This window comes from Pecten maximus, chromosome 1, assembly GCF_902652985.1.
Source record: "Pecten maximus chromosome 1, xPecMax1.1, whole genome shotgun sequence".
NCBI classification, from domain to species: Eukaryota; Metazoa; Mollusca; class Bivalvia; order Pectinida; family Pectinidae; genus Pecten; species Pecten maximus.
In genome coordinates this window covers 45967206-45979014 of record NC_047015.1, presented here as the reverse complement: position 1 = coordinate 45979014, position 11809 = coordinate 45967206, and the positions used below count along the sequence as shown (strand labels likewise).

The window sequence follows — 11809 nt, the reverse complement described above, 5'->3', positions numbered from 1 at the left end:
TCAGGACCTGCTCCCACCCCCCTGTCATTAGTATTCCAGGGCCTGATCAGGACCTGCTCCCACCCCCCTGTCATTAGTATTCCAGGGCTTGATCAGGACCTGCTCCCACCCCCCTGTCATTAGTATTCCAGGGCCTGATCAGGACCTGCTCCCACCCCCCTGTCATTGAACTGGAGCAGAGTGAGGAACCTACGAATCCCGAGCAAGTCCTAGTCAGGAAAATCACTTACAAGGACTACATATCATTGTGGACAGGCCTCCTGAACAGTGCCAGGATTAAGGTGAGACTATTATCGATAGAATTGCCAGTAAATTTGCATTACTGCCCAAGGTGTGATTGACTTGGTCAGCTGTCAACTGTAAAAAATAGGAAAGGTATCGCAATCACTGGGAGAATTCATCTTAATGGCAGTTCTGTCAGATTTTATGTAAAGTCATCAAGCTTTCATTTTAGGATGTGTAATTACTCCCCTAAATAGTATCCGACTTACACCTAATTTGATCGGCATTATATGTTTCTTTGGGGGACAAAAGTTTCGATTAATAATAGCAAAGTTACATATGAGCATATTTGTTCATATAGATGTAAATGTAAATAATTGTGATTGGTTAATTCAGATGGTTAATTCAGATGGATCCAATCACTTCTCTTGACATTATATCTTATTCACACAATATATATTGTAAAAATATGATAATAATATGTACATGGTTCACTTATAGAAAATTAGGTTGTGGTTGGTGATTATAAACATTGAAATTACTGTCGTTGTCCACACATAAACCATTGTCCCAGACCTTTCCTTTAAGTTAAACAGTCTACATGCCAAGCAGTGGAACATCTTGTAGGATGGGTGGTTGGATGACACTTGCCTTTCAACTGGGCGGCTGGAGTTTGATTCCCCATTCAGACATGAAAGATATCGGTTACCTTCTTGACCACGTGGGTTTTTGCGGGTACTTGTTTCCTCCCAATTTAAGGCCCCCACATGCTTCCATCTTGACCACCAAGTGTGATTAACATTAGTCGATTAACGTGTTCCCTACTTCTTGTAAAATATTTAAAGTTTAAGTTTACACTTTATCTGTTGTAGGATTTCTCTGTGGCTGATATAAGTTTGGATGTGCGACATCGCCTTACAGATGTTCTGTATGATGAACTGATAGCATCTGTGTTAAAAATCCTTTGCAAGCTTGATCTGACATCCACCTCAACATCCGAGCTCTCCTCTCAAGTGAGTTAAGAATTTTCTTATAAATGATGGGAGATTTTTTCTCACAGAATCTGGAATTATTGGAATCAATAAAAAAATTATAATGTAAAATGATTAAATCGAACAAAATCTTGAAATTTGAATTTCAGTGTCTTGGCAGTAGCATAGCAATAGTTTATTATTGAGAGAGAAAAAAAAAAAAAAAAAAACTTAACAAATGATAATAATATACATAAATAATATTTAAATTTCTAATATAATTAGGTTTTTGATTGTATGTATATTGAACATGTATTTGTATATATTTGGAATAATAAAATAATTTTTGAATTGAATTATTGAGAGATCTACTGTTTTAGTCTGAGCCTGAGGGCGTGGCCGGGGCCAGTGGGGAGAAGTTGGAGGATGAAGGGGCCACTGGTGACCCCACTCAGGGAGTACAACCTAACAGGCCTAAAGATCATCAAGTCTTTATCAACCTCGTCGACTTCTGCAGGTCAGTTCTACAGGATCAGTTACTTTTGAAGTCACATTAAAAACAAACTTATGATTGTTATGATTGTTGCCTTTGTTTTGACAGGCGGAAGGTTCATTGATGACTGGGATATTGATAATTATGTTTTCCTGTTTGCAGATTTTTCATTACAACTGTTTTGCAACCCTGCTTTATAAAACATGTCATTGTCAGCTTAATATTTGTAATTCATATTTAAGGATATATGGTTTTGATAAGACAGCTTGTGGCATTTAGAAGTGTCCTTTCTCCTCCCACTGTATGTCCTTCCTTGTCTGTTAACTGTACCGTTAAGTCCTATAGGAATTGACCTTTAGGTCATCACAGGAAAAGTCACATCGTTAACCTCTATCCAATAGTTTCTGGACGTTTTATTTAACCTATAATGTTATTTACAGAGACCTACTACCAACTGCCCACTATGAACTTTTTGAGAAGTGGATATTCACATTCTGCCACAAAGTTATCCTTTGTTCTACTGAGTAAGTAATGTACTTATCTATGTTTCTGGGTTTTTTTTTTCTCCACTAAAGAAAGGCAGAAGTATAAATCATACATTCTCAAGTTGTATGAGTGTAATCTAATTATCAGTATGGTGTCTTTTGAAGTCCTATTTATAATCATACAATATTCAGTACATGTATTATGAAAAGATGGAAAATATTTTTGGAATAAGGAACTAGTCTATAGACCATTTCATCATTGTGAAATATCGTTATGGTATATAATAATATATGAAATTCTGTTATGTTATACATGTATAATCATTATGAAAATGTGTTAATTTTTGTAGTAATCCTTTGGTCAGTGGATTCTACAAGCTCCTGGCGATGAGTATGAAGATATCAAACAAGCTCAATTTTTTCAAGGTAACTTTTATTTTTTATTCTTTTCCCACCATAATATAGACATTCACTTATTGTCCTCTGTGTCATCTCTAGAACGTGATTGAATTTAATCGTTTGAGCAACGTTTTGACAAAATCTTCTCTTTGTCATTAACATTACTTGAAATTCATCAGTTATTGGCTGTTTTTTTCTGTTAATCTGTTGGTGTCCTCTTAACAACAAAAGATTCAGGTACAGCCTTTTTAGGTCACCTGAGACGAAGTCTCAGTTGACCTATTGCAATCGCCTTTTGTCCGGCGTCGTGCGTCGTAAACAATTTACATTTTCAACTTCTTCTTAAAAACTGCTGAACTAAATTCAATGAAATTTTACAGGAAGCTTCCATGGCTAAGGGTGAACCAAAATTGTGAATTATATGGTCCCCACCCCCCAGGGGCCTGAGGGGCGGGGCCAAAAAGGTTCAAATTGACTAAAACTTCAAAAATCTTCTTCTCTACTCTCAGATAAGGTGGAATCAAACACTCTTCATAGATAAGTAAGATTTCAGTACTGGGGATTTTAGGTATTTTGCTTATTAAATTAAATATATAATATATATGAATACTTACATGTATTATTTCTGTTAGATTAAAATCACTACTTCACATGTAGATAAAACATAACAGGAAAATATGAAAAAAAAATTAAAAAAAAAAATTAAATTAATTTGTTTCTTTAATTGATGCAGTTTTATATGCCAAAAATGTGACATTAATAACCTTCACTAATTAAGTCTGAATTATGAATGAATTAGAAATGAAAATGGTATGTTATTGTTTTTCAATTAAAAAATAAGATATTGGTCTATGTTTTCTGTTTCTTTGTCATTGTCTAATTTATTTCCAAATTTGTAAAAAAGTGAATTACTTCTAGTGACATGTTCGTTATGTATGGCGTCCGACACTACACTAGGTTTGTGGGCATGACAAAATGGAATTAGATCGTATTATTTAGCGTTTCTTCGTTTGTTACACTCTATTTACGACTTGGATTCGACATTCTGTCATGCTGACATAAATTGTCAACTGTACTTTTAAAAAAATCACTTTTTATACGTGGGATGAATTTCGTGTCCATATAATAACGAACGTGGATATCCATTTCCCTGCAAAACCGCAACCGTCGAAGACACAACTATATGCGGTGATTTCCCCACATGGACTGGGTTGCTAAAAATAGACACGCTTTTTCACACTTGCGCGGTGTATTGTTGGAAAATCATGGCGGACCAAGCAGTGTCCGCGAATCTACGCCGGCGTAACGAACGTGAAAAGGAGGTAAGTAAGTTCTGTTTTTGACTAAAATTGGGTAATTTTTTACTAGTTGGCACATCAAACAACAATTCACACCACAAAGAATGATTACATACTAGTTTCATTGAGAAACCTCGTGTTCTTCCATCTTAATTCAGCTGTATGACGACGAAAACTGGATTGTGTCACTGACAATGAAAAAATAACTTACGTGTCCTGTGTTATGAACGTCGCCGTACGTATTCGAAGTCATTTATATAATTAATTTAGCTAGCTCTTTCTTTTGTATTGCATATCTCATTATGTTAATCTTCAATAATTTTGCACCGGAAATAATTTTATGAACGTGAAATTCTTACTTTCACATTCGATTTCGTTCGTGACGAAGACTCGAAAATCACGGCGTCCATAGTAACGAACATTCTCTTTTTGACACAATCATATGTTTTACAAAATAACACTGACATATGTTTGTTTATATATAAATGCTCGTAAAACAGTAAATAATTTATCGTCCAATGATTATTGTTTTAACTTCATTTAGTGACAAAAAAAATGAAATATTTCCGAAAGTAAAATGTTCGTTATTCAGACACAAGGAGTTCGTGTCTTTGTCACATACATAGTCAAACAATAAAAGATCTTTATGAAGAGTGTATTTGTGGACATATTAGTTAATTTTTCATTCAGTTAATAATCTGAGAACTAAACACAATTGTTGGAGAATGATTTTGTGACATTACATTTTTGAATATTTCTGAAAGTCATATATATATATATGTTCGTTATTCAGACACAAGGTGTTTATAAAAAGTTTGCGTCTTTGTCACATACATAGTCAAACTACTTAATTGAAGAATAGAAGGGTGTATGTTCAGTTTATGTTGATTAATTTTTTGTTCAGGTTAAGATCTAAGAATTAAAGCAGTTGTTGAAAATTAATTAAGTTACATAATAATGTAGTTATAATTCAAACTTACTTGTACGTTATTCAGACACAAAGAGTTTGTGTCTCTGTCACATACATATTCAAAATACTTAATTGGAGATATATACATATATTCTACACATTTTGATAAAATTTATGCTCAAATTAAAACTCGAACAGCCCACGCAATTGTTAAAAATTAATTTTGGGACAGTACATTCTAAATTATTTCTAAAAGTGACATGTTCGTTATTTAGACACAAGGTGTTAGTGTCTTTGTCACATAAATTGTGGAACTTCTTAATTGTGGAAATGAAAAAATTATTTTAAGGACATGTACATGTAGCGAATGATTTATCGTACAGATCATATTTAACTACTCGATTAAGCTGTAGGTACATTAATGATTCAAACAAACTTGGCTTTGATGGAATATGTTCAAAACAAGAGACACTTCTTGTCCAGTCTACATGTATTGCAAACATAAATATAGTTGCAACAATATTTAAGACATTTTTCTAAAAAGAAATTTAAGAGTCTTGCAATTAATAATTTAATTTCTTTTGGTGGGTTATTTTCCTATACATTCTTAAATTCTATGGATATATGGATCCACTCAAAATTTTCAGTGAGATAACTGAGATAATTTTATAAAGTTAATTTAAATATCAAATAAAAATATATATATATATCACCAACTGAGGACTATTCTCATGACTAAGACAGTTAAGGAACTGGTAGCATTGGTATCTCATCTTATATTAATTATTTGATAATGATCTTTTCAGGAATAACAATAAAGTGAAACTGGTATTTTTTTCAGCTGTTTGACACAGCAGCTAAACTTACTACTGCAGAGCAAAAAAGAAAAATTTCCAAGGAATGGCGAGAGCGCCTCAAAGAAAATCCTGCAAAATATAAAGAACATAGACTTGTTGAAACCTTGCGGTTACAAGACTATAGAAAAAACCTGAGCAATGAACAAAAAGAAATACAAAAAGGGCAGGCAAGGTTACGGCAACAGAGATATAGGAATAAAAAAAAACTTGAAGGACATATTACATCAAAAGCACCAGTGAACAAAACACGAGCCAGTAAGGAAGTGCAGCGACAAACATGGAGAGAAGCAAAACGTTTGCAGAGGATGAATATGTCTCATCAGAAAAAGAGAAGAATTAATGAGCGTCGCAGAAAAATATATCATGAAAAGAAACAACCTAAATCTTCAGAAAAGGAGAAAGAAATAGATCCAGTGGATAATGAATCACTAATGACCCAAGTTGCCAAAAGGAAAGCTGTCAGTAGGTGTCTGAGAGTGCTACCGAAAAACCCAAAGAAGTACGCCGAAGTGGTAACTCAACTTTACAGAAGAAAAAAACAGGCCTTTGGTTTAGATGCCACAGAGAAGAAAAAGAATACAACAACATTGATTGTAAAAGAGAAGCTTATGGAACTGCGTAACCGCCGGAAAGAAAGGGACAACCGAATTAGAAGAATAATTCATGCCTCTCTTGCTGCAAAAGGACGTATAAGTCGGGCCACACAAAAGGAATTTGGACTAAGTAAGAAACTCTCCAAGCTGTCTGTAGATGAGCTTGAAAACGAGGGAAGAAAAGCAAGAAGTGACTGTCTGCCAGATGATGCGGTGAAAGAGGTAACAGAATTTTACCAGAGTTCTGAGATGTCCAGAGAGTTGCCGCTTCAAAGGCTTGTGAGTGCAAAGAAAATGACAGAACCCAGGAAAGCCCTAGAACAATCCCTTGTACAGTCCTACAAAACTTTCAAAACAAAATATCCAGAAAACAAGCTGTCCTATAGTAAGTTTGCTAGTTTGAGACCTTCTAATGTTCTACCATTGACAAAACAAAAGCACTATCAATGTTTGTGCGAATACTGTGTCAATGTTGACTTTCAGGTGAAGGCTTTGCAGAGATATTGTTGTGCCAAAAAATTGGAGAGACCCTTTGTTGATAGGTATGATGCTTCCAGAATTACTTTGTGCCCTAAAGATGGGGCTAATTACAAAATGGAATGTCTCGACAGAAATTGCCAGTTTTGTGGGGTGGATAATGTTGACGAAAAAACTCGTGGACTGAATCAGTACATAGACACACAAATAAAATGGAGGAGCTGGGAAATGGTCACTCAACCTAACACCCAGAAAAAGTTCATGACTCTGGTATCTAAGGAAGGAACAATTGGAGAACTAATTACAGAGCTGAAACTAAAGCTAAATCCATTTGCGAAGCACTTGTTTAATGCCAAGTGGCAGTCAGGTCAGTTCGACGACTTAAAGAAGAAAATGCCAAAACAGTGGGCAATGTTTTGCATGGACTTTGGTGAAAATTATGCATGTCATCATCAGGATGAGGCTCAGGGAGCCCACTGGCATTACGAACAGGTCACCATGCACCCCATTGTTGTCTATTATAGATGTCAGAAGGAGGGATGTGATGAAACCGTCCATGAGTCCCTGGTCTTCATCACTGATGACCACAAGCACGATTATCATGCTGTGCAGCACTTTATTGAAAAGTCCAATCAGTATTTGCTCGAAGAAGTTGGACTAGACATTCACACAGAGATCCATTTCTCGGATGGCGCACCGACTCAGTACAAGTCCAAGTTTAAATTTGTTGATATGTCTATGGGACAAGACGACTTTGGTCTCAATATTGAGAAACACTATTTTGGAAGCCGCCATGGCAAAGGACCATGTGATGGTGAAGTGGGGGTTCTGAAGAGGTCTGCAACATCTGCGGTGAAGAGAGGAGAAATGATCTCAAATGCCAAGGACTTTTTTGAATACGCCAAAGAAAACTTGTCTTTACCAAAAATGACAACTGACAATAGCGAATCTCATATACATTCAAAAAGGATATTCTTCTTTGTTAATAGCAGAGAGATCAGCAGGGACCGTCAACCAAGGCTGCAAAACATAAAGGCTGTTCCCCAGACGAGACAGAGCCACCATTTCAAAAGTGTCCAGCCCTTTGTCGTTCTGTCTAGAGAAAGAACATGTTTCTGTGATGCATGCCAACAGCTGGAGGGATCATCAGAATGCAAGAATGCAGACATAGTTGGGAAATGGAATGTCCACACATTGAAGATAAGAAGGAGACAAGGTCAGTGATCATTTTGGTAAACTTTTTAATTTTGCTGTCGATTGCTTTTAAGTTTGCACATTATACAAACATCTTATTCCATGGAACACAATACTGTCTGTGAAAGGTGAAGATATGTTCAGTTAGATGCACTATTGCCACAACAAGCTGTTACTGATTTTTCTAGTTGTTTTTCTACATGATTTTCCTTTGTTAGTAAGCATAAATTGGTTGTTACTGTTTTGATATTTAGACTATTTTTTTTTCAGTGGCCCCTCCAGCTGTTGATGTCCCTGTGAATGACGCCCCTGTGGATGGTGCTCCTCTGAATGACGCCCCTGTGGATGGTGCTCCTGTGGATGTTGCTCCTGTGGATGGTGCTCCTCTGAATGACGCCCCTGTGGATGGTGCTCCTCTGAATGACACTCCTGTGAATGATGCCCCTGCGGATGGTGCTCCTGTGGATGGTGCTCCTGAAAATGACACCCCTATGGATGGTGCTCCTCTGAATGATGCCCCTGTGGATGATGCCCCTGTGAATGATGCCCCTGTGGATGGTGCCCCTGTGGATGGTGCTCCTCTGAATGACACCCATGTGGATGATGCCCCTGTGAATGACGCCCCTGTGAATGATGCCTCTGTGGATGGTGCTCCTGTGGATGGTGCTCCTGAAAATGACACCCCTATGGATGGTGCTCCTCTGAATGACGCCCCTGTGGATGATGCCCCTGCGGATGGTGCTCCTGTGGATGGTGCCCCTGTGGATGGTGCTCCTCTGAATGACACCCATGTGGATGATGCCCCTGTGGATGATGCCCCTGTGCATGATGCCTCTGTGGATGGTGCCCCTGTGAATGACGCCCCTGTGGATGATGCCCCTGTGAATGACGCCCCTGTGGATGATGCCCCTGTGAATGATGCCTCTGTGGATGGTGCCCCTGTGAATGACGCCCCTGTGGATGATGCCCCTGTGGATGGTGCTCCTGAAAATGACATCCCTATGGATGGTGCTTCTCTGAATGACTCCCCCGTAGATGGTGTCCTTGTGGATGGTGCTCTTTTAGCTGGTTAGTATTATAGGAAAATGTACAACTACAAGATAAGCCAATATTACAAATAGTTCCGCAACTCTCTTTATAAGCTTTCTGAAAAAAAAATAGTAATTAATTTGTTTGCCAGGCATGATGACCTTTTTAAATTTATCTTCTATAGTGAACACACAAATTGGAGATGATTCATATGATGATGCCCATGATCTGAGTGGACTTAGTATAGGTGAGCAAGTACAAGAAGTTTATTCATTGATAATGGAATCTATATCCCTGTAAGAACAAGATTAATTTCATCCTTATTTTGTCCAGATGATGTTTTTTTTAATGTAAATATTGATTGCATGTTTCTTCCAACAGATTTGGTGTGTTGACTGTTGTGATAATAATTGTTGACCTGAAATCATATTATTCATTTTCATGTCATCAGCATATTGTCGATAACATTTTGTTTAGCTTGGCCCATACAAAAAAGTTTAATTTCTGAAACAACTTTGCTTGTAAAAGAAAAATTAGTTGTCTCTGAAAACAATTGATTCTGATGTAATATCTATGTTAGTTTGAAAGAGTGATGAACATATTATTCAAAGTAAAACCTTTTTTTCCCCAGACACAGATGCCATAATGGAGGAGATGAATAAATCAACCTCAGACTTCAATATCAGCTTGGGTATGTATAAGTGTCAAAAAAAAAACTTCAAGTAAATATAATTAGTAAAAGTACTTGTGTAATGAAAAGTAGAAATTGGTTAAAAAAATATATCATTATATTCATAATATTCATCGGAGTTTGTGTGTCCTTCCCTCAGAATTTGTTTGAGTTTAACATCATTTAAGGACGTGCCAGGTTTTGGTGCTAGGGGACAGCCAAAGTTCTTGAAGAAAAGCCACCGACCCAGCTTAGATTTTCTGAGTTTAATATCTCGGAATGAAGATTTCTTTTTCTGAAATGTTACATAAAGGTGTGACACCGGAGAGCCCTTCCTGATTTATGGTTCTAGTAGTTTATCAATTTCTTTATAGCATTAACTTTTGATATTCATTTACAGACGGAATGCTAAGTGCCATCATAACAGAGAACATGCCCCCCACCAATGCCAAACCAGACCCTGAGGGACCTTTCAGGTAATTTCTTCAGCATTTCAAATTCATATTTTTTTTCAAAAACATGTCAATGCTTTTTGTTACCGATTAGAAAGAGAGTTTACACTTCATGTTTATGCTTTATTTTGTGAATTACAGGTGTGGTCAATTTGTTTTGGTAACATTGACTAATGACCGAAGAAAAAAGCCTAAGCAATATGTTGCAGAGGTATTACTCGTGTTGAAATTTCATGTTTTGGTGGTTATTATGTTCCATTTGTTTCTTTGTTTTGTTTATTCAAAAGGCCAGACCAGTTTAATGTTGGTGTTAAATTGTTGATGTGTAATGTTTTCAAAATATTACTATTTTGTAATATCTTTAAATTGAAATATTCAGAGCTTGTATTGTATAAAATCTATAAAAGTAATTGGGTAAGTAAGTACATAACCAAGGTGTGTTGATTCCCGTATACAGTTGATCTGTATAATTGTAGTACAAATATAAAAACCATAAAAAAGAGTTACCAAAGATCCTATTTTTGCTATTGAAATAATAACATATAAACAAATAATTTCTTGTATTAAACATTTTTTTTAGCCAATCCCTGCAAGCTGTTTATCAAATAATGTATGCTAACTGATACCAGGTAATTTGAATTCTTCAAATATGATTTTGAATTTATTTTTAGATCAAGGAGCTGCATAATGGGGAGGCCTTGCTTCAGTTCATGCAGTCACATCAGGAGTTTTATTTCTGGCCTACTGTTGAAGACTTCTCCTGGGAGCCACTTCAGAATGTGGTGTCCATAATTTCTCCACCCGTTTTTGTTGCTGAGAAATCAACTACAAGGAGGCAGCTATTTAAGCTCTATGAGCTTTTGAATAAATTGAAGTTGAAACGTTTATAAGTTGTTGTCTTTAATATAATCAGTTAGAATAATACCATATATTGTCATTTATTAATTTACTTTACATCGTCCATTTGATATTGGTGTCCATGTAACGAACAAATAATGGGAAATAAGACACTATTTCTTGGCCTAGATGCATAAATTGTTGTCAACTGATGCAATACATAAATATTTAAGACAAAGACATGTTTTCAATCAAGTATGCATCTGCTTAAGTTATTTTTCTACTGATGGAGGTAAACAATTTGGTTGTTGGATTTGTTCGTGACGGTGTCCAGATCTTTCAGGTGCTTACTTGTTTTTTTTTTCAGTATTATTTTTCAGTTTGTATTTTTTTATGTTTTATGGTATGCTCTTATATTGTCATAAATGAAAGGAAAACAATTTAATTTATTCAGAATATAAAGTAATCTTTTCAAATTGGACACCAAGTTATGAACATAATAATGGCCGAATTCAACTTTTCAAGTCATTTTATGAAAAACCAGTTTTTACAACTATCTATTTCCCTATATTTTCTCACAGCATGGTATGATAGGTACAAAATAATGACAATTATAGACCAATTGGAACAAGTTAAATTTTTTATTCTCAAGTCACACATTTTGGCCGAGTACTGAAATCTTACTTAGATGAAAGGGTCTTAAGGTGCTTTACCAAAATTGTGAATTTCATGACCCTGGGGTCTCATGTTTGCCCCTGGGGAGGGGGTAAACTTTACTATAGTTTATATAGGGAAATCACATTTTTGACTATTATTTGTTGGATTTGTATTGGAATTCATTCTAACTTGTATCAAATTATCAGCATGGGATGACACTTTGATGGTATGTACATGTTGGCCCTAGTTGACCCCCAGGGGCTGG

General features: G+C 36.0%; 1 protein-coding gene across 1 annotated transcript; it reads left to right on the top strand.

Annotated features, from left to right (window-relative positions):
* The first annotated feature begins 823 nt into the window (after nucleotides 1-823).
* Nucleotides 824-10940, top strand: LOC117314837. Its single transcript, XM_033868984.1, has 12 exons — nucleotides 824-943; nucleotides 1095-1235; nucleotides 1574-1710; nucleotides 2127-2210; nucleotides 2522-2597; nucleotides 5620-7921; nucleotides 8170-8967; nucleotides 9113-9175; nucleotides 9560-9619; nucleotides 9999-10074; nucleotides 10192-10261; nucleotides 10722-10940. The coding sequence occupies exons 1-12, from the start codon at nucleotides 824-826 to the stop codon at nucleotides 10938-10940; spliced, it is 4146 nt and encodes a 1381-aa protein (XP_033724875.1).
* The last annotated feature ends 869 nt before the right edge of the window (nucleotides 10941-11809 follow it).

What these genes read in the sequence shown, in the direction of transcription:
- LOC117314837 (XM_033868984.1), top strand. Translation starts at nt 824, where the DNA reads ATGCCAAGCAGTGGAACATCTTGTAGGATGGGTGGTTGGATGACACTT. An exon ending in GTTATCCTTTGTTCTACTGA is followed by an intron (nt 2,211 to 2,521) that starts GTAAGTAATGTA and finishes TAATTTTTGTAG; the next exon opens with TAATCCTTTGGTCAGTGGAT. An exon ending in GGATGGTGCTCTTTTAGCTG is followed by an intron (nt 8,968 to 9,112) that starts GTTAGTATTATA and finishes TATCTTCTATAG; the next exon opens with TGAACACACAAATTGGAGAT.